This window comes from Cnephaeus nilssonii (genome assembly GCF_951640355.1).
Source record: "Cnephaeus nilssonii genome assembly, chromosome: 20".
In the NCBI taxonomy this organism is placed as follows: Eukaryota; Metazoa; Chordata; class Mammalia; order Chiroptera; family Vespertilionidae; genus Cnephaeus; species Cnephaeus nilssonii.
In genome coordinates, this window is record NC_137091.1 from 44,838,738 (window position 1) to 44,860,638 (window position 21,901).

General features: G+C 60.3%; 2 protein-coding genes across 4 annotated transcripts; one reads left to right on the plus strand and one right to left on the minus strand.

The window, feature by feature from the left end:
- Nucleotides 1-734: 734 nt before the first annotated feature.
- RRAS (RAS related) lies at nt 735-4,732 on the minus strand. The gene is made up of 6 exons (XM_079759857.1): nt 4,537-4,732; nt 2,423-2,510; nt 2,193-2,295; nt 1,959-2,067; nt 1,091-1,209; nt 735-1,016 (listed from the first exon to the last, which is right to left on the minus strand). The coding sequence occupies exons 1-6, from the start codon at nt 4,687-4,689 to the stop codon at nt 932-934; spliced, it is 657 nt and encodes a 218-aa protein (XP_079615983.1). The 5' UTR covers nt 4,690-4,732; the 3' UTR covers nt 735-931.
- Nucleotides 4,733-5,239: 507 nt separating this feature from the next.
- Nucleotides 5,240-20,997, plus strand: SCAF1 (SR-related CTD associated factor 1). Of its 3 annotated transcripts, none has more exons than XM_079800107.1 (11): nt 5,240-5,533; nt 9,261-9,374; nt 9,618-9,675; nt 10,334-10,428; nt 10,722-10,822; nt 10,911-11,026; nt 14,249-17,038; nt 17,662-17,744; nt 17,965-18,183; nt 20,118-20,246; nt 20,549-20,997. In XM_079800107.1, the coding sequence occupies exons 1-11, from the start codon at nt 5,522-5,524 to the stop codon at nt 20,744-20,746; spliced, it is 3,915 nt and encodes a 1,304-aa protein (XP_079656233.1). In that variant the 5' UTR covers nt 5,240-5,521; the 3' UTR covers nt 20,747-20,997. The 3 variants fall into 3 exon arrangements, with proteins under 3 accessions (XP_079656233.1, XP_079656232.1, XP_079656234.1); XM_079800106.1 differs by lacking the exon at nt 5,240-5,533 and adding an exon at nt 5,828-6,405 and having other exon boundaries at nt 20,549-20,996; XM_079800108.1 differs by lacking the exon at nt 5,240-5,533 and adding an exon at nt 6,490-7,265.
- Nucleotides 20,998-21,901: the final 904 nt, after the last annotated feature.

Consider the following 21,901-nt stretch of genomic DNA (forward strand, 5'->3'; position numbering starts at 1 on the left):
GGGGGTGGGCAGGGTTTGTAGCGGTTGCTGCCTGTCTCCAAAGTCTGGAACTTTCTAGAACACCAATGGACCTCTCTGCAGTGGTGGGAATCTCCCTGTTTGCATTGGGGTAGCCACTAGCCACATGTAAAGAATGAATGGGCTCTTGAAATGTGGCCAGTGTGACCGAGGACAGTCACATGCCCTTGCCCTGGCCAAGTAGCTCCGTTGGTTGGAGCGTCGTGCTGATCCACCAGGGTTGCAGGTTCGATCCCCGGTCAGGGCACATGCAGGAAACGGGTGGGTGCATGGATGGGTGGAACAACGGGTCCATGTTTCTCTCCCTCTCCCTCTCTGGGGTCAATGGGGAAAAAATAATATTCACATGTAGCTTCTGGCTACCATATGGAACAGTGTCGTTATAGAATGTTCCAGGAAAAAAAATCTTTCTCAAACATTAAACCTCATCCCAACAAATGCCCACCGACACAGAAAAGGGTGGAATGGCCTGGTGAAGGGCACGTGGGGTCCAGACACCTGGCTCACCTTGTTCTCGATGGCCCCTGCCCCCACCCACACGGGGTTGTAGATCCGATGGTTCTAGGAGGGCCGAGGCTTTCGTGTGTGTGTGTGTGTGTGTGTGTGTGTGTGTGTGTGTGTGTGTGTGCGCGCGCGCCCTGAGGTCACCGACCTCTTCTAGCCTTTCCCCTTCCACACAAGCACTTCCTGACATTGGCAGTGACCTTTATTTCTCTGGGGCGGGGTTATATACAGCAGTGACCCGGATGGACGCCCGGGAGCCCCTCACCCCCACCGGGGGCCTGGATGGGGGGAGGAGGCGTTGGCAGAGGCACGCGGTGGCAGTGGCTGCAGGGCCAGGGGGGGGGGGTGTAGTGTAGCCTGGGAGACCCAGGGGGAGGGCAGCTGGTCCCTGGAGCTTGTGCTGGTTCCTCTACAGGAGGACGCAGGGGCAGCCCCTGGCCTTCTTCCTGGGGGCGCTGGGGGGGCTGGGCGGGAGCTCCTGCTCCTGGTACTTCCTGTGGGGAGAGGCTGGTGAGTCTGGGGCCCCAGGGGTTGGGGACAGAAGGCAGGGAGGGGGCGCTCCACGCACCGGACAGCCCGCACCAGCTGCTCGAAGGCCTCGTCCACGTTGAGACGCAGTTTGGCCGAGGCCTCGAAATAGGCCACGTGGTGGGAGGCGCTGAAGGTGTTGGCTTCAGATCGGGGCACCTGGGGTGGGGGTGGGGGACACAGGGGAGACTCAGGTCCCTGCACCCAGGACAGGGCAGAAGGACAGACACACTGTGCGCTGGAATGAGGGGGAGGGGTCACAGACGGTGCGCTGGGGGCTCAAATGGAAAGTTCCAGAGATCCTATGGGGGACACCGAGGGGGCTCGGTGCCGTCTGAGGAGTGGAGAGCCTGCACAGACATCTGCCCTCCTGCAAGTGAGATGACAGTTCATCGGGGGAGAGAAGGGGGGTGTTCCCAGCAGAGGCCAAGCGGCCAAGGTTGGAAATCCCCAAAGGCTTACTCTAAACATGCGCTCTGCATGCAATCCCACGGCGGAGGGAAGTGGCGGGAGCAGAGAGAGGGAGGGCCGAGACCCTGGTGGGCACCCAGCGCCAGGCCGAAGAGCTGGGGTTTTTCCCAGGGCCAACGGGGAGCCGCGGAGGGCTGGGAGCAGGGGAGGGGCAGCGGGGCCCAGTGGGAGGTGGACCGGAGGGGAGACACGGGAGGCTGGTGCAAAGGTCCCGGTGGGAACAAGAGCCGGGGCTGGAGCAGAGTCGGGGCCTGGGGACCTGGGGACCAGCCACCTCTCCTGGGAACTCCTGGGGGCAATGCCGGGGACTCCGCTAACACATCTAGTGAGGTGCGCGGCCGCGGAGGGGGCGGGATCACACAAGCCGGAGGATGCTGAGGTGAGGAGAGACGGGAGGTGCCCCCCAGGCTGAGACGGAGTCCCCGGGCGTCTGGGACCTGGCGCTGCGCTTCCAGATCGGCCTTGTTCCCGACCAACACGATGGGGAAGTCGTCTCGGTCCTTGACCCGCAGGATCTGCGTGAAGAGCTTGCCCACCTCGTTGAAACTGCGGAGGAAGCCCAGAGAGGGGTGAGGTGCAGCTGCTCAGCCCCGCCCCCGGCTCGGCCCCGCCCCCCGGATAAGCCCCGCCCCGCCCCGCCCCCGGCTCGGCCACCTCCCTGCTCCTCTCACCTCTGCCGGTCGTTAATGGCAAACACCAGCAGGAACCCGTGCCCGGCGCGCATGTAATGCTCCCGCATGGCGCCAAACTCCTCCTGGCCCGCGGTGTCCAGGACTGCAGAGACGGGGAGAGGGCCGCCATGTGGACAAGGCTCCCCTAGCCATCCCCAGGCACCCTGGGCCCGGCCCCGCCTCCCGCCCCCCGCCGCCCCCCACCCCCATCCGCTCTCGGCCGCCCTCACTGTCCAGTCGGGCCGGGACGCCATCCACGGTGCAGATCTTGGTGTAGGAGTCTTCGATGGTGGGGTCGTAGTCGGAAACGAAGTAGGACTGGTGGGGTGGGGAGAGGACGCTGTTACCCCACTGCCCCAGCAGGGAGGACACAGCTCTGCCCCTGGGGCCCGCCTTCTCTGTCCCCGCTCTCTGGATCTCGGTCCCCCCCCCCCCCCCCCCCCGCCTCTCTTGGGCTCCACCTTCCTCTTTCTGGCTTTCTGCCCCTCCCTCTGCCGCCCCCAGTCCCCTGTCTCCGAGGCTCTCCCGCACTTCTCTCTCTTTCGGGCATCAAGTACATCTCCTACATCCTGATGACCTCCTGGCTGTGTGGCATTGAACAAATCACTTCCCCTCTCTGAACCTGTTTCCTCATTTAGAAAATGAGGGTAAAAATAGCCCCACATTGAATCCAGCGTTTGTGAGATTCAGGGGAAATCCACGTCACATCTAAGCATTTACCACACTGCCTGGACACAGTAGGTGCTCAGTTATTGGGAGCCGTGCTGTCCAGAATTCTGCCCGTCTGTATCTGTCCCTCCTCCTCTTTTCCCTCCTCTTCTTCCCCCTCCCCCTCCCCCTCCTCCTCCTCTTCCTCCTCCTCCTCCTCGGGCGGCTTTCAGTGTCTCCTCCCAGGGGAAGGTCTGGGTTCCAATCCAACTTTGGAGACACTGCCCCTCCTGCAGGCTGGGCCCCGCCCTTCCTGCCTGGGTCCCGCCTGTCTCCAGCCAGGCTTCTGAGCAGCTTCGGGTTTGCCCCTGGGATAAGGGGCCCAGGGCTGGGGGGGCTTTTCCCTACACAGGCAAGGGCTCCCATCCTGGCACTGGGGGGGCTGGGTCTCTTAGGGGGTCTGCGGCCCAGGGGCCTCTGCAGTATCTTCTCAGGAGCAGACACCTTTCTAGGGTTTCTCTGAGGCCGGAGGGAGGTTTCCCTTGGGAATGGGGTGGAGTTTTCCTGGGCAGGGGTGGAGTTTCAGCGAGAAGGGGTGATCTGGCAGCTGGGGGTCTTAGGGCTGCACCCTGTCTGCTGAGGGTGGTGCTTGGTGAGGGCTTGTCCTGGAAGGAGGGTGTGGGGACCAGGCCCTGGGGGATTAGGAGGGTGTCTTGAGCGTACCTCACAAGAAGCCCAGGGGTGAGAAGTAGGAGAGGGAAAGCCCGAAGACAATTTGGGCACATTTGGGAGTTTGTACTAAAATAGAAGTGTATGTCTAGAGTCTTAGAGACCCTGACATGCATTTATGAGGTCAGAGACACTCCTCAGGAGTAGCTATTTCTGGGGGTGTCAAGAATCTGGGGGGGGGGCTTCTTCCATGGAGACTATTTGGGGAGGGGGGTAGCCAGGGCTTCTGAGAGAGGCTCAGGGAGTCTGAGTGGAAAATTCAAGAGGACTAATTGGTTTTCCTTAGGGGGAGGCTGGAGGTCTGGGTCACGTGGGAGCCCCAGGATTTGGGGTCTTAGGGTTCTTTGGAGTGACCAAGGGGCACAGGACCTTTTAGAACTCTCTTGGGTCTGAGGGCATCTCTCTTAGAACTGGGTGGTCCCAGATGGGACTCAGGGGCAAAGTTTGGGCATAATTTCTAGATTCTGGGGGAGGTGGCTGAAAGGGCTAAGCATCCAGACTGGGGGCATCTCAAGGGCTTTGTGCACAGGCGTTTTCCCAGTTAGGCTCTGGCTCTCAGAGGGGAAGCTGAGGTCTGGGATTTGGGGGAGATGGGGCTCAGGGTGAGAGGAAGTGGCATCTACACGGGTGGGGGCACAGGAAAGGACTTAGGATCTGGGTGGGGCGACTTATGGATTTAACGTGCTCCCAGGAAGTGCTCAGGGTCAGGTCAACAGCGAAAGGGAGTCCTGGGCCCTGGGGGAGGGGCGGGGAGTCTCAGGACCTGAGTCTGGAAGGAAGATCCCTCAGGTAAGAGGGTGAAAGTCCTAGGGGGCTCAGAGTCACATTCTCAGGGGGATTTTTAAGATTAGAGGGCCTCATAAGAGGGTCTCAGTGATGGATCAAGAGGAAATCGGGGTCTCAGGGATCCTCCCCCAAGGGCTATGTTCTGGGTCCCGGGGGCACCCCCCGAGTGAGGTCCCACTACCTGGATGAACTGGATGGTCAGCGCACTCTTGCCCACGCCGCCGCCGCCCACGACCACCAGCTTGTGTGTCTCGCTGGGTGGGGGGTCCCCGGGTCCCGGCCCCCCACCCCGGGGCTGCCCCCGCCCCGTCGCGGACGCCGCCCCGCTGCTCATGTCGCGTCCGCTGCCGCCGCCGCCGCTACAGCCTGGGGGGAGCCGGGCGGGGCCTAGGGGGCGGGGAATGCTAATAAGCCTACTGCATAATCATGAGCTCCAGCGAAAATGACAGTCTCGGTACACTTAAGGGGGAGGTAAGGCTAGGTAAAAGGAGGAGCTATGCTAATAGGGGTTGGGGAACGACGTTCTCCGTGAAGGGGAATTCCTAGAGGGGCGGGGATATGCTAATGAGAGAAAGAGAACTGCGCTCACAGTGGGAGCGGCGCCACGCGCTCTGGGCTGGAGGGCCGTCTGGGGGCGGGGCTATGCTAATACAAGCTCTCATTCTCCGGGCACAAGGGTAGGAAAGATCGTTCTGGGCGGGGCTATGCAAATAAGGAACTCGGTGAAGCTGCTTCTCAGGGCACCCTACCCAGGGCCTTGTTCTAGTAGGCGGGGCCGGCCGGCTCCCGCGCGGCCGTATATAGGCGCGCTCCGAGGAAGGAGCAGGTCCTGAGGGGAAGCTCCACCTCCGTCCTGGGGTCCTAGCCAAACTTCCGACCCGGGCGTCCGGGCTGCATCTCGCAGTCTCCGCCCGCTAAGGGACCCAGGCTTCCGGTTCCCGCTGTCCCAACCAAGCGGAAGACAGACTGGGAGGGGAGTTGGGGCCCTGGAGGAGGACAGCGGAGTAACGGGACAGGGAGGGGCCGTGAGATCACTGCATTCCTAATCCATGAGCCAGCTCGCCCAAGCCGGGACGCCTGGGTCGTGAAGGGCCTTTAGCCAGGATTTCTGGGTCTTTGAAGGAGGAGGAAGCTGACGGTCCAGACTCCTGGGTCCCTAGGAGAGAATGGGGCTCGAGGTCTGCATTCCTGTATCCCGGGGAGGAAGGATCTGGGGGTCCTTATTATTAGGACTACCCATGTCCCGTAAAGGAGGAAGCTTAGGGCCCAGACTTGTGTCCAGGAGTTGGAGGGGCTGGGGATCCGGAATTCTTAATCCCGAGGGAATTGAGGTGGGGAACCAGAACCCGTGTTCGTGTAAGGTACCAGCTTGAGACCAGGAATGGTCTGAGGGCCCAACTCCTGGATCTAAGGAAGGAGGAAGGCTCGGACTCCTGAGTCTCAGGGAGGAGGGAAATGGGAACCCGAAATCCTCTGCCGAGTGAGACGAATAGGAATTTGGACTTTACTATCCTAAATAAGGAGGCTGTAGGGCCGGCCTTCTTGGTTCTAAATTTAGAGGGGACTAGGGGATCGAGATTCTGGGCTCCCCAGAATGTGGGCGGGGCAATTTGCAGTCAATCCAAATTTTTTTTTTCTACTGCACACTCCGAACTACAATTCCCTTGCATCTGTCGGGCTAAATGCTCTTTGGGTCACTTCCTGCTCCTCAGCTCTTTCCGCGCGCGCAGGGCATTGTGGGGCTACATCGCGGGCTACCGCAACCCCGCCTACTTCACCTCTCACCTCCTTGCTGTCCCCGCGTGACGGTGGCGACGCGCGGACTACGCCTCCCGGCGTGCGTCGCGCGCACCCCTGCTCAGGTGCCCCGTTGACTGCTGGGAAACTGAGTCCGGAGCCTTCCCACCAGCCTTCACGGCACCGTGCACGGTACTTGAAGTCCCGGCAAGCTCGGCGGCGTTTTAACTCCGCCCCTCTCCTCCTCTGCTCGCGAACCTCCCCAGCCCGCCCCGCCCCGCGCCGGGGCCGGAGCCGCAGCCCGAGCGGCGGGGTAAGATGGCGGCGGTGGTCCGGGCCGCGGGGCCCGGGCCTATCGGGGTGGGCGGGGCGGAGTCGGGTCGCTAGTAGTCCTGCGGTCCTCCCCACACGCCGCGGGGCCTGAAGGACTTAGCGGGGCGGCCTCCGGCCGGGCAGCGGAGGCGGAGCCTGGCGCCGAACCGGGGGCCTCCTCAAGGCCCCGGGACGCGTCTGTGGGTGCCGAGGGCATCTACGGGGCGTCCCCGTGAGAACTGGGGACGTCCACAGGGCCTGGACCGAGACTGGCGCCTGCCCTCCATCATGGGTCTCTTCTGTAGGCACTGTTGATCGTCTTTACGGGCTGACCGGAGGCTAGGGTCTGTTCGGAGGGTTCTGGGGCCATCTTGAGATCTTGAGATATGTCCCAGAGGTGAGGGAGGTGTGCAAGAGCCGAGGAGTATCTGCAGAGCCATCTGTATAGCTCTGGGGTATGCCAATTGGGGCTGCGAAGTGTCTACAGGGGCTGACCTGAGGATGCCACTCACCTACATGGGTCTGGGGCCATTGAGCGGGCCTGAAAGAGCTGATCCTGGGTTAGGAAGTCATTCAGGGGTGGGATGTGTCCCCCAAGGGAGGCAGGCAAATACTGAGTTGTGCTGAAAGGCCTGGATGGGTCTCCAACGTCTGGGGAGTGTCTAATCTGAGTGACAGGAGGCTGTGGGCAGTTAGAAGGACCTGGAACCCGCTCGGTGGCTTTGAGTGTGCCTGCAAGAGTGCAGTCTCTCTGCCTGGAGCAAATTCGAATGCCTTTTGGGCCAGATAATCAGATGGAGAATAAGACAAAGGAGAGGACTGGAAAATATGCGGAACTCAAATGTACTTGCACTTTAGAAGGTAATTCAGATGAAAAATGCCTTAAAAGTCTGTTATGGCCTTGGGGCTATAGAGTCAGAATTAGTCCACGTGAGTCTGACAAAGCCCATAGGATCACCTAGCTTATCCAGTGCAGCGCTTTTCAAACGCTTTTGACCTTGATCTACAGTAAGAAATACATTTTTTCATTGAGACCCCCAATACCTACTGACATATATATTGAACCGTATACCCACGCCCCATTGGTATTTCCACGTAGTACTTGCAACGTGCAGAATTTTCTACTGTGTTCTACTGAATTGCTTTCTATGACAAGCTGTTTGTGAAGCACTTATACCGCTATCAGTGGGAATCACTCACTGATCTAGAGGGACCTAGCAAAGTCTGCAGAGCCTTTTCAAGTAAAAAAAAAAAATTAAGGAGCCACTGGTATGTGTCTTCAGAGCTTGGGGCATGCCTGAATGGGCAAGGGAGCGTCTTCACACAGAGGTTCTGGGATCAGTGTGTCTGTCTGTAGCCTGCAGATCTTGATTAAGCTTCTGTTCCGTGAACCCCTGAAACTTGTGCTTCCCCTTGGAGGTGGGCCGGGAACTGTCCTTAGGGCCTTATCAGGGCGGGTGTCAATGGGGAGTTAGGGAAGGAGCCTCAGGCTCTTAGAGAGCTGGGAGGCCGCATGGGGGAGCTTTCAAAAAGCTTGAAAAATTGCCCATCCTTCCGTGGCTCAGTGGTTGAGCGTTGACCTATGAACCAGGAGGTCATGGTTCAATTCCTGGTCAGGGCACATGCCCGGGTTGCGGGCTGGATCCCCAGTGAGGGGCGTGCAGGAGGCAGCCGATCAATGATTCTCTCTCATCATTGATGTTTCTCTCTCTCTCCCCCTCTCTGAAATCAATTAAAAAAAATAATGTTTTTTTAAAAAGCTTGAAAATCTGGTAGGAGGGAGAGCAGGACAGAGGTCTGTGCAGGTGTGCAGTGGAGAAAGGGTGGGGGGTGCGGGAAGCCTGGCCCCTAAAGGCTAATAATGAAAATGATCGCTATTGTTACTCTGTGCTGAGCACTGGGTTGAGCTAACACCGTGGTAGAAGCGGCTTTTTTCAGTTCTCACCGCTGTCCTCTGAGGTGGACACTCTGATTGTACCACATACTGATAAGCACCCTGAGTGGGGGGTTAGGGGTTCGAAGCTTTCTAGGAACTAAGACTGGGTATGGTTGCAGAGAAGCGGGTTTGACAGCTGGAGGGAAGCCTCCAGCTGAAATACTCCTATTTTCTGAAGCCAACCGCATCGGAAGGATGACCTTTCAGCTCCGGGTCATCACGAAGGCTTCAGCCGTGCCTCCATGCAGTGGGCAGACAGGCCAGAGGCGATGTCCCCAGGGCGTCTGGTGGGCAGCAGGCCCTTCTCAAGTTGGTGTTTTCATTTCAAAAGTGGCACACGGGTTTTGGAAACCACAGTCACAGTTCCATCTTACATGTGTAAATAGTTCTGGTCCCTCACCATCAAGGAAAAGGGATGATGCTTTAGGAAGTTGCTTTGGGTTGGAGGCGCACCCGGCACTCTGGCGCGGGCCTCATTTTAGGACTGGTGCAGGCATGAGACTGGAGCACACTACCGGACATCACAACTCAGCAGAGGAAATTCTTGGCCTTGGGTTGGATCCCATGAGGGTGGGCCAGGAGGTCTTAAGTTGGGTTGTGGGGGAAGCTGTGGGATCTGCGGAGCGGGGTGTTGAAATAGGAGACGGGGAAAGCCTCCCCTGGACAGAGGAGGCAGCTGAAATCCAGCCGAGGGAAGGGAATGGCTCTACTCCCTCTGGTGTCTGCCCTGGACCTGGTGCACCCCCAAGGCCTGGGATGAGGTGGGGGAGAGGAGGGATGCTGAAGGATACCGACTGTGGGAACGTTGGAGGCCCTCGAGGTCTTGGTGACCATTCTCTGCCTTTGTCCCTGTGCACACACATCACACCACCCCAGCCCTGCTGGCCTGCACTCCACACTCTCACCCCCTCCACCATCAGGTGACCATGGAGGAAGAAGATGAGTCTCGAGGGAAGACAGAGGAGTCGGGCGAGGATAGGGGCGATGGCCCGCCAGACAGAGACCCCGCGCTTTCTCCGACTGCCTTCATTCTGGTGAGGCTTGAAGCACCTGGGGCCAAAGGAGGGAGGGGCTGAGAGTCTGGGATGGACTCATGGGCCCTAGAGGGAGGAGGGCCTGGGGGCCTAGACTCTTGGCTCCTTCCTCTGAAGGGTTTGAGTCTGGTTGTAGGGCGTCCAGAATGCCTGTCTCCCAGGAGCAGAGCTCGGGAGCATTTGCACGAGTCCCCTGACCGCCGCCCTTTCTCTCCACCTCTCCACCTCCCATCTTTTCTTCAGCGGGCCATCCAGCAGGCCGTGGGAACTTCCCTGCAGGGGGATCTGGCGAATGATAAAGGTATGATGGGTTCTAGTTCCTCTTCAGCTCCCTGCCCCATCTCTGCATTCTTTATCCCAACTTCATTCACGGGCTTTTCTGAGATCTCCTGGGTGCCGCCCTTGGGCTGGCAAAGGAGCTGAAGATGAGTCTGCCTTGGAGGGAGGGGTTCACAGTCTGGCGGGAGGGAGACAGTCATGGCCCAGAGGTGGCCTGTGGTCCCCGAGAGGGCAGGAGGTCCAGCTAAGCTAATGGAGGAACCTGTCCAGGAGGGCTGCCTGGAGGAGGTGACATGTTAGAGTTGTCCGGTGAGGAAGAAAGCCCGAAGAGGCAGCAGCAGGCGCAGAGCACAGGGATGCGCTGCAGGACTGCTCAGTGTTTCTTAGGGGCTGGTGGGCAGGGGGTGGGAGGGGCGACAATAGAAGTTCATGGGGACCAGGTCAGAGCTGGCTTCAATGCCGAGCTGCCCTGTCTGGGCTTTACCCTGAGGGCAGCTAGGAGGACGAATGGGTGAGAGTTGGGGTCTCAGAAGGGTGTTGGGGAAGTGGTAGATGGAGGCTGGGAGAGCAGGCAGGAGCGTGGTTCCCTTGCAAGAAGGAGGGTGGGCTTCTCTTTCCTCTGCCCCCCAAAGTCTCTGCGACTAGTCCTCTGTCCCCAGTCTCCACATATCTTTCTCCAGATGGCTCCAGGTGTCACGGCCTTCGATGGAGGCGCTGCCGGAGCCCACGGTCAGAGTCCCGTTCCCAGGAGTCAGGGGGAGCTGACACGGCTGCTGTGAGTAAGGAGGGGGCAGGGGAGATCAGGCCCTGGGCCTGGATCCCTAAGACGGGGAGATGGGGTTGGGGATCCAGCCTCCTGGGTCTGGGGTGCTGATCAGGGGCCATGTTGGAGGGTATGGGGGTCAGGCCTTGGGGGCAGTCAGGATGAGGGAATTGGTTGTATCCGTTTGTTTTCTCAAGGGGGGGGTCTCAGTTGTCTGGGTTCTTGAGAGGTTAGGGGCTGGGGAAATGGGATTTGTGGTCCTCACAGGATCAGGGTCAGGGTGGAGCCTCTCCTCCCTACCCCAGGTGTTGGACATGGCCGCAGACAGCTTCCTGGCAGGGTTGGTGAGCGTCCTGGATCCCCCAGACACCTGGGTTCCCAGCCACCTGGACCTGCAGCCTGGCGAGTGAGTAGCTGGGCAGCTGGAGTGGGAGAGGCCTCGGCGTGCGAGCTGGGAGCACCCCGAAGGCTCACTCGCTCCTTCTGTCTCGCAGAAGCGAGGACATGCTGGAGTTGGTGGCTGAGGTCCGCATCGGGGACAGGGATCCGATCCCGCTGCCCGTGCCCAGCCTGCTGCCTCGTCTCAGGGCCTGGAGGACGGGCAAAACGGGTATGTGTGGCCAGGGCCGAGCTGGGCAGGTGGCCGGCCTCGGCTTTGTGTGCGTCAGGAACAGTCATGGTGATTGCGTCGTTTAGACAGGATCTTTGTTTTAGTGTTTGTTTCCCCTGTTGCACCGGAATGAAGGCTGCAGTGCATGCCGGTATCCTAAAGTAGAAACCGCGACGATGGCTGCCACATGGGAGCAGTTAGCACATGGGAGGCCCTGCGCGTCCCGGGTCCCACCTCTCGGTGTAACTGCGTGGGGTCTCATCTCCCCAGGAGGGGGCGCTCTTAGCATCTCCGTCTTCCAGAGGAGAAGAGGCTGAGCGAGGGAAATCACTTGTTCAGGGTGGCACAGCCAGGTGTCTAGTGTGGTCCTGAGCCCCAAGCCCAGGTGTGTCGAGTGTAAGGCCCAAGTTGTTGACCTCTGATGCACACCTACCCACGTGAAAGTCTGCCCCCGCACCGCGGATGAGCACAGGTTCTCAAACCGGAGAAGGCATCAGAATCACCAGGGGAATTCCTTTTTTTAAAATATATTTTTATTGATTTCAAAGAGGAAGGGAGAAGGAGAGATGGATAGAAACATCAATGATAAGAGAAAATCATCAATCGGCTGCCTCCTGCACGCCCCACACTGGGATGGAGCTCACAGCCTGGGCATGTGCCCTGACTGGTTCATAGGTCAATGCTCAGCCACTGAGCCACGCCGCTGGGCACCAGGAGGACTTCCTGATGCACAGGTCGCCGGGCCCGCTCTCAGGTTTCCGATTCGGCAGGTCTGGGGTGGGGCTCGGGAATTTCCATTTCTAACCCTGGTGATGCTGCTGCTGGACCCTGGACCCCGAAGAGACCGGGGTTAGGCTTCACTTGTGCATGTACCTACATATTTGGGGAGGGGTAGAGAGGACAGGAAGAGGAAGGTGTAGGAAGGTCAGCTGCGAGCCACTGTGGCCCAGTAACTCTGATCCGGTTCACTGTTTCCTTGTCCTTTTCTTACTGCAGTTTGACTGTCTGTTAGGCTCAGGGGACATGGTGCCTGGACCCACCACACTCTTGGGGGCCCACAAAAGGAATTTCATTGCTTTTAAAATTAGAAGCCATAGAGGATAAGTAAACAAATGAGCGGGACTGTGTTCCAATAAAACTTTATTTACAAAAACAGACGGTGGGCTGGACTTGGCCCTTGGGCCTTAAGTAAAATAGATGTGTGGAGACCCTAGAAGTTGTCTTCAGGGGTTATGTTTTATTTCCTTATTCCAAGTGTTCTTTTGGTCTTCGTTTGGAAAATACTAAGAACGTGGGGGGAAAAACTCACCCCTATTTCCAATCCTGTGTAAAAACTACATAAAGAAGTAGATGCCTGTGCTCCAGACCACTCCGTCTAGACTTTTTTTTTTTAGTTGTGTGTTTTTTTAATCTATCATTTTGGATATATTTAGATATTGTCACTTGGCTTATTGCAGGGTTTTATTTTATTTTTATTGATTTTAGAGAAGAAGGGAGAGGGAGAGATAGAAACATCAATGATGAGAGAATCATTGATCAGCTGCCTCCTGCACTCCCCACACTGGGGATCGAGCCCGCAACCCAGGCATGTGCCCTGATGGGCAATGGAACCGTGACCTCCTGGTTCACAGATTGATGCTCAACCACCGAGCCACGCCGGCTGGTCCATAGCCTGTTTTCCACGTCAGGTTGTGGTGATGATAACCAGGGTCATAGGCGCTCACGCTCACTGAGTCCTCGCAGTGCCAGGCAGTTTGGTTCTGTGCAGCTGCTCACGTGGTCCTCTCAGACCTGGGGGTCTGGATGCTCCCATCATCATCATCCCCTGCTTTCTTTTCTTTCTTTTTCTTTTTTTAAATATATTTTTATTGATTTCAGAGAGGAAGGGAGAGGGAGAGAGAGATAGAAACCTCAATGATGAGAGAGAATCATTGATTGGCTGCCTCCTGCACGCCCCCTACTGGGGATAGAGCCTGTAACCCAGGCATGTGCTCTTGAGGGGAATTGAACCTGGGACCCTTCAAACCGGCTAGGGCCCCTGCTTTATTTTACTCCAGAGCCCTCAGCAGCTGGCAGACCCTACGCTTGGCATGTTGATATTTCTCTCCCCACTTGAATGTGAGCTCCTCGAAGGCAGGGATTTTTGTCTGTTTCGTTCTTCATTCTGTTCCTGGTACCCCGATCAGCACCTGGCACAAATAGGTGATGGGTAACAGTATTGAATGAATGCGCAGACCTTGCTTTATAGATGAGGAAACTGAGACAGACAGAGGTTGAGTGACTTGCCCACGGTCATGTCATGAGGGAGGGCTGGAGCCTGGGACCCAGATCGGGAGGTGGCTCCAGAGCTGCCCTCAACCCTGTGCTTCCCTGGCACCATCCACGTGACGTGCTGGCGTCCTTGCCACGGCAGGTCCTTGCAGTTCCATGTGGCTGACAGGGTCCTGTGGACTCTGATGTGTGTCTCAGTCCTGGGGCAGGACCTGTGGCCCTGAGACTTGTGCTTAGAGGCAGGGTTTCCGGAGTGTGGACGAGGTGACTTAGGAAAGGATGATGGTCGCCCCGTCACTGGTGGGTGTTGTCTCTACGTCCTGAGCAGATGTAGCCCCTTGAGTGGGGTCATTGCACAGTGAAGGGTCTGGAGTGGAGACTCAGGCGGCCAGGGCTCCCTAGCTCCACCCCTTCCTGGCTCCGCGGACGGAGCTTCACCTTTTCAGGCTCCCGTTCTCTCTGTAAAATGGGATAGCCTCCCACAAGAGGCAGCCGGCTCAGCAGGCCTGAGCCTGGCCGTGCAGGCGGTCTGAGGTTCGAATCCAGCTCTCCCACCCAAGCCCGCACCCTCTGCAGTAACATGCCTGCCCTCCGTGGTCAAGGTGGTCTTGGGCTGCGGGCCAGTGTCCGTCTCAGGAGGGAGTGCAGGCTGGGGGACCACATTGACCAAGTTTGCACCCTGCCTCCTCCCCGCTCTGTGTACCTGGGGAAGCTACCGCAGCTCTCTGTGCCTCAGTTTCCTCCTGGGACACAGGATCTGGTGTAGAGTTGTTAGGAACATCCTATGAGCTGACACATGCGAAGCCCTGGGGCAGTACCTGTAGGTGCCAGGAGTGCTGAGTGCGGGCGAGGGCATGGGTGGCTGCTGGCTGCCTGCAGCCCCTCCCTGGGGGGGTCATGGAGGCAGGACCTGCACCTGACCACAGCTCTGTCTCCCCTGTTCCTTTGCAGTTTCTCCTCAGTCTCATTCTTCTCAACCCACCCGTGCCCGCCACCTCCTCACCTTGGGCACTGGGGACGGGGGCCCTGCCCCCCCTCCTGCCCCCTCCTCTGCGTCCTCCTCACCTTCTCCTTCCCCCTCATCATCTTCCCCTTCCCCCCCTCCCCCACCGCCACCCCCAGCGCCCCCAGCCCAGCCTGCCCCTCGGTTTGACATCTATGACCCCTTCCACCCCACCGATGAGGCCTATTCCCCACCGCCCGCGCCAGAGCAGAAGTACGATCCCTTCGAGCCTACTGGCTCCAACCCCAGCTCATCCGCTGGGACCCCCTCACCTGAGGAAGAGGAAGAGGAGGAGGAGGAGGAGGAGGAGGAGGAAGAGGAGGAGGAAGGCCTGTCCCAGAGCATCAGCCGCATCTCTGAGACCCTGGCGGGCATCTATGATGACAACAGCCTGAGCCAGGACTTCCCAGGTGATGAGAGCCCCCACCAGGACCCCCAGCCCCCACAGTCAACTGTAGCCCCTGGCACACCACCCCAGGCGGACTCCACCCGGGTGGACGGAGCCACCCGCCGGCGAGTCTTCGTTGTCGGGGCCGAGGCGGAGGCCTGTCGGGAAGGCAAGGTCTCCGTGGAGGTGGTGACAGCCGGTGGCGCTGCCCTGCCGCCGCCCTTGCTGCCACCTGGTGACTCAGAGATTGAGGAGGGTGAGATCGTCCAGCCAGAGGAGGAGACCAGGATGGCGCTGTCCCTCTTCCGGACCAGCCGGGCCGCCCGCCCTCCGCCAGCGGCTCCGGCCGCCCCCACCGCCCAGCCCCCACCCCCGCCGCCCGCCTCCCGGGCCCCTGAGGGCGATGACTTCTTGTCTCTGCACGCCGAGTCGGATGGTGAGGGCGCCCTGCAGGTGGACCTGGGGGAGCCGGCCCCCGCGCAGCCCCCCGCGGATGCTCGCTGGGGTGGCCTGGACCTCCGCCGCAAGATCCTGACTCAGCGGCGGGAGCGCTACCGCCAGCGCTCGCCCTCCCCGGGCCTCGCCACCCCGGCCGGCCCGCCCGCCCGCAAGAAATCGCGCAGGGAGCGCAAGCGCAGCGGCGAGGCCAAGGAGGCCGCGTCCTCCTCCTCCGCCGCGCCGCCCCCGCCGGCCCCCGCCTCCCCCTGGGACTCCAAGAAGCACCGCTCCCGGGACCGCAAGCCGGGCTCCCACGCCTCCTCCTCCACCCGCCACCGCTCTCGGTCCCGCTCCGCCCGCCGCCGCTCACGCAGCCCCGACCGCCGCCGTGGAGGCAGCCGCCGCTCGAGGTCCCGGGAGAAGCGGCGTCGGAGGCGGCGCTCGGCCTCTCCGCCCCCGGCCACCTCCTCCTCATCCTCCTCGAGGCGCGAGCGGCACCGAGGCAAGCACCGGGAAGGTGGCGGCAGCAAGAAGAAGAAGAAGCGGTCTCGGTCCCGAGGTGAGAAGCGGTCGGGGGACAGTGAGAAGGGCCCGGTGCTGGCCCAGCCGCCCTCCGGCTCCGCTTCGCTGGGTGCGGAGCGCGACCGCCGCCGGGGCGCTGTGCCGCCCTCCATCCAGGACCTCACGGACCACGATCTCTTCGCCATCAAGCGGACCATCACCGTGGGCCGGCCGGACAAGTCCGACCCCCGAGGCCCGTCACCGGCCCCGGCCTCGTCGCCCAAGCGCGAGGTGCTGTACGACTCGGAGGGACTCAGCACGGAGGAGCGGGGTGGCCGGAGCGGCGAGAAGGACCGGCGCCGCTCCGGGGCGGCTTCCTCCTCCCGGGAGAAGGGATCACGGCGGAAGGCGCTGGATGTGGGGGATCGGGACCGGGAAAGGGACAGAGATAGGGACAGGGACAGGTCATCCAAGAAAGCCCGGCTCCCCAAGGAGTCCGCGCCCTCCTCAGGGCCCCCGCCCAAGCCGCCGGTCAGCAGTGGCTCAGGGTCCTCCTCCTCCTCCTCGTCCTCTTCCTCCCGGAAGGTGAAGCTGCAGTCGAAGGTGGCGGTGCTGATCCGGGAGGGTGTCAGCAGCACCACGCCGGCCAAGGAGGCTGCGTCCGCCGGCCTGGGCTCCATTGGAGTCAAGTTCAGCCGCGACCGGGAGAGCCGCTCCCCCTTCCTCAAGCCTGAGGAGCGGGCTCCTGCTGAGGCGGCCAAAGCAGCTCCTGGCAGCACCAAGCCCAAAAAGACCAAGGTTAAGGCCAAGGCTGGGGCCAAGAAAGCCAAGGGGACCAAGGGGAAGACCAAGCCATCCAAGACCAGGAAAAAGATCCGCGGCGGGGGCAGCAGTGCGGGCCCCGGGGGCCCCGTGACGCTCAAGAAGTCCAAGGCTGACAGCTGCAGCCAGGCTGCGGGAGCCAAGGGAGCCGAGGAGACGTCCTGGTCTGGGGAAGAGCGAGCAGCCAAGGCCCCCAGCACCCCACCCCCCAAGGCAGCCCCTCCGCCCCCTGCCCTCACTCCGGACTCGCAGACTGTAGACAGCAGCTGTAAGACCCCTGAGGTCTCCTTCTTGCCTGAAGAGGCCACTGAGGAGCCTGGGGTCCGAGGTGGGGCAGAGGAGGAGGAGGAGGAGGAAGAAGAGGAGGAGGAGGAAGAGGAGGAGGAGGAGCAACAGCCTGCCACCAGCACGGCCACCAGCACGGCCGCCCCCGCCCCAAGCACGGCCCCTAGCGCAGGATCCACAGCCGGTGACTCAGGGGCAGAGGACGGGCCGGCTCCCCGTGCCTCTCAGCTGCCCACGCTGCCCCCACCCCTGCCCTGGAACCTGCCCGCCGGTGTGGACTGCACTACCAGTGGCGTCCTGGCCTGTGAGTGTTCCCCGTGCCGGGGCCGGGGCTGTCGGGTGGGCAGGAAGGACCAGGAGAGATGACACCATTTGGGGACAGTCTTGGAGGCAGTGGGTGCCTTGGAGAGGGTGGGTGTGTAGTGACCTGGGCTGGGGGCCATAGGTGGGCGAGGGCCCATCAGGGTCTGTCCAGGGGGCTTCTCGATGTTTGGGTGTGACGGGCACGGTGGCCAGCTCAGCACAGCTGGAGTGGGGCGTGTCCTGGAGTCCTCCCACACGAGGACTGGTATAGACTGGATGGGGGGACCAGGAAGAATGGGGTGAGCAGTGTTCCTTAGGGGTAGTCTCTGCCAGGTCACAGGCGTGAGAGAGGCTAGGATTGGCTATGGGGGCTGAGGAGACAGACTCACTTCTGCCACCACCTTGTCAGTGATTGGCCCTGCCACACCCCTTGAGTGGCGACAACATTGGGAGTGTAGAGGGGGTGTTTTTCAGTGGCCGAGGCCCCCTTTTCTTAGTTCTGAGCCTGCGGCCTTAAGGCCTGTCCAGGGGCCCAGGGGATGGCAGTGGGTGGAGAGGTGAGATTCACCGTCTCATCTCCTGTCAACCCCGGACCTCCCTGTCCTCAATCTCCGCCTCCTGCAGTGACTGCACTTCTCTTCAAGATGGAAGAAGCCAATCTGGCAAGCCGAGCAAAGGCCCAGGAGCTGATCCAGGCCACCAACCAGGTGGGCTCCCCAGGGGAAGCGTCCCCACAGCCCCTTCTCTTGTCCCCTGCCTTGGGTTAGGAGAGGAACTACAACTCCCAGCAGGCCTTTGGGCAAGATATTGGCCAGAAGTGGAGCTTGTTACCCTTGGGACTGTTGGGAAATCGGGGTGGAAATAATAGGGGTACACGTTTCCTCTTTCCCTCCACTGCCCTTTGTTCATCCTCCAACTCTTCCACAGATCCTCAGCCACCGGAAGCCACCCTCCAGTCTGGGGGTGACACCAGCTCCTGTACCCACCTCTCTGGGCCTGCCCCCTGGCCCCTCCAGCTACCTGCTCCCTGGCAGCCTTCCCCTAGGGGGCTGCGGCTCTACCCCTCCCACCCCCACTGGGCTGGCTGCTGCGTCTGACAAGAGAGAGGGCAGTAGCAGCTCCGAGGGACGAGGGGACACAGATAAGGTGAGCTGGGCTTGGGAGAGGGGGGATGATGGTGACAGTTTTGCAGAGAACACGAGCAGATACTGAGATGCAGGGGCCCACAGAGAATGGCAAAGGTGATGCCAGCAGATGGGGCCGTAGACTTAAAAAAACACTGAAGTTGTTCAATTGTAAGGATGTGAACTGTCACTCTAATGGATGAATGGGTGCTGGGCAGGTTTTTAAAAAATTATTTGCGCATATATATATATATATATATATATATATATAGAGAGAGAGAGAGAGAGAGAGAGACAGACAGACAGACAGACAGACAAGGATATAAACATACACTCATACCATCACCATGGGCCAACCGGACAAGTCCGATCCCCGAGGCCCGTCACCAGCCCTGGCCTCGTCGCCCAAGCGTGAGGTGCCGTATGACTCGGGGGGACTCAGCCCAGCGGAGCAGGGTGGCAGGAGCGGCGATGGTTGCCCATATCCATCCCTCCATACCTCCCTCCTTCCTTCCCTTTCTCCATCCCCATCTTTTTGTGTAAGGGGAAGAGTGGTTGACAAACAGAAATCAAGCATTTTCTAGATGAAGGAAGGAAGACTGGATGCTGGGCAAATACAAACAGGCTTTCCATCCGGCTCCTCCGCCCAGACCCGGGGCTGTTATCTTTCTGGTCAGTTCAGGATGCTTTTCGTTAAGGTCCAACAGCCTATCGCTGGTCGCGGCGTTGCCCGTCCCTCAGTACGCTTCATGTGCAGTGCCGGGGGGGCAGAGTGACCCCATGAAAAGCGCCGTGTGAGGGACAGCGGCAGGGCCCAGCTGCCGTGGTCTGCAGGACGAGGACAGGACGGCCCTGGGAGGACCAGCCACGGTGCCTTGCTCTGCCAGGGAGGCTGCTCCGGTCTGTTCTCTGCCTGTTGTCTTCCCTTGCCACCTCTGAGATGGCCGTGGGGGACAGCCCCCCTTCTCTTTAGAAACCCACTTCCTGTGGGTTAGGGAGGCCCGAGGACTCTCCGGGGGGCCGGTGGCTCTCCTAGCAGTGGCGCTGCCCAAGCAGCCAGGGGTTCAGCAGACAGTTTGCATCATCTCTCCCGAGATGCTGGCCCTGAAGTCTGGGGTGTCCTGCCCTTGCCAGAACTCAGTTTACTGTTCCCGTCTTCCCTCAGCCCTGGCCCGGGAAGGCGACCTCCCCAGGGCTGGTGTTTCGGGTGACTGTCCCTTGTGCAAACTGCCTCTGGCTTGAATGTGCTCTCCTGCTAGAGGTGTCCTGTCCATCGGTGTTTGCAAAGATCCCACTCCATTTGAGGTTGAGGCAGGGGTTGGGTCTCTCAGCTGCTCCCTGTCCTGTCCCCACCTCAGAACAGTCACAGCTCCCCTTGATTGGTTCCTTGCTGTGGCCTCCATGTGTCGCCTCCCCCTCCCCATGAGTACTGTCTGCATTTTACCAGTGAGCTATAAAGGGGTTTGGTCCCTTGTCCAGGTCTCGGTGGTAGAGCAGGATTCCAGCACCTCCCCTTCCATGCCCTCCCCTCCACTCCTAACCTGTCCTGGACCCCCAGTGCCCCTTAGCCTGCTGTCCACTCAGCAGCCCGGCAGTGTCGGGAAGCCTGGCCATACTTTGCTGCTGCCATCAGAGGAAGTGTCATAGAGTCCGATGAAAACAGTCGTACTGCTTGGCTAACGTCTTGTCTCCCCACTAGACTGTGAGCTTTGTAAGGGCAGGGGACACGTGTGTCCTGGTGCAGCCTGGAGGACATGCTCAGTGACACTCAGAGGCCCAGGCCTGTGGTCCGTGGTGACCTCAGCATGGGGTGCACAGCAGCCCCTGAGCACGACGTACCCCTCCAAGAGTGGCCGCTGGTCCGGGAGGCTGAGTGGCAGGCGGGGGTGCAGGCCGGGTCCCGCCGGAACTCACCTGGCCTTGCCGTTCCCTTTCCCGCTCTGTCACTGTCGCCAGTACCTGAAGAAGCTGCACACACAGGAGCGGGCGGTGGAGGAGGTGAAGCTGGCCATCAAGCCGTACTATCAGAAGAAGGACATCACCAAGGAGGAGTACAAGGACATCCTGAGGAAGGCCGTCCACAAGGTGGGCCCGGGGGGGGGACAGACACACAGAGGGGGGTGGAGGACGTGACGCAGAGACAGATGAGTGCAGACAGGTGTACGCAGATGGGGAGACTGAGGGACGGTGGGTCAGTCTGGAAGGTGAGGAGGGTGGCAAGATCTCAAGCCCATCTGGACCCGTTCTGCTGGCATCAGGATAAGTAGGGACGTTGGCCTGGACATGGGGGAGCGACTGCTATCCTAGTCCCAGGCTGTGCTCAGCAGTCCGGGTGGACGGGGGCCTGGGGGCGCTGGCAGTGATGGCAGCTGCCCCTCGCTCCCCAGATCTGCCACAGCAAAAGTGGGGAGATCAACCCCGTGAAGGTGAGCAACTTGGTGCGTGCCTACGTCCAACGCTACCGCTACTTCCGCAAGCACGGCCGCAAGCCAGGGGACCCCCCAGGACCCCCACGGCCACCCAAGGAGCCAGGGCCCCCTGACAAGGGTGGCCCCGGCCTGGGCCTGCCCCTGCCCCCTCTCTGAGATCCCAACCCCACTTCCTTCCTCTGCCTCTTCAGAATTCTGGACGTATTTATGGCTCCACCGCTCCACTTCCCTCCCCATCAGTGGGATGACTGGGAGAGGGTTGCTGTGGGGATGAGGAGAGCCCCCTGCCCAGCCCTGTGCCCATCTTCCTGGTCCCGAGCCTGTCCCCATCGCCTCTCCCCTCTGTTCATGTCCCTCCCCCAGTTTCATTAAAGATTTCATGAAATGTTACCTTCGAACCCCGTGATTTTAGCCCTTTTTTTTTCAGAGTCTAATTTGGGAAAGGGTTAGGGAGGGACACACGCAGGAGTTTGGCCCAAGTCTGAGGGTGGTTCAGGGAGACCAGGCTGTGTGCTTGGGGCTAGTCCCTTCCCCTCTCTGGGCCTCAGTTTCCTTATCTTAGAAGTGGGTGTTGTGAGGATCGAGACCCAGGCTGGTGAGCACTTAGAACCCTCGGGTCACTGGGAGCTACTGCTGCTGAGGGTGGTGGTGATGGCACACAGGCCCGGCCCCAGGCAGTCTTCCAGCTCGGGGACCTAGGTGCTACTTGTCGGCGTGGACGTGCCCGTCCCCCATTGGGGTGGGTTGTGTTTTACCGGTCCTATGAGGAGGGGTGATGGAATCCACCCTCCTGAGATCAGAGGGAAACTGAGGCACAGTAAGTCCCACATGGTGCAGCAGGCAGTGCTGGCCTCGCTCCGTCCTATGCCCCGGAACCCAGGCATGGTGAGGCAAGGCGGTGCCCGCGCCCCGGAGCATGTGGGCTCCGGGGGGGGGGGCCCAGAGCTCCTTTACCACTGCCCGGCCCCGCCCCATGCAGAGGACTGGCCTGCGGTCACCCAGCAGGAGCTGAAGGGACCCAAGGCCCCCGACAGACAGGGCCGTTCCGGCAGGGAGCTCTGCATACTGGACCTTGGCCCCGGCTGTTCACAGGCAAGATGGGGGTTCCGGAGGCAGTCCGGGGCCTCCCTCGGGGAGTAGCGGCTTTGAAATTAGACTAGACTCTGACCCAGCTTGTGTCTCCTACTTTGTGACCTTTACTCTTCTCTAAGTCTCACTGTCTCGGTCTGTGAAACGGGAGTGACTGTCCCCTTCTCACCAGCTCCGTGGGAAGGGGTGTGGAGCTGATGAGTGTCTGCTGCCCCTACAGTG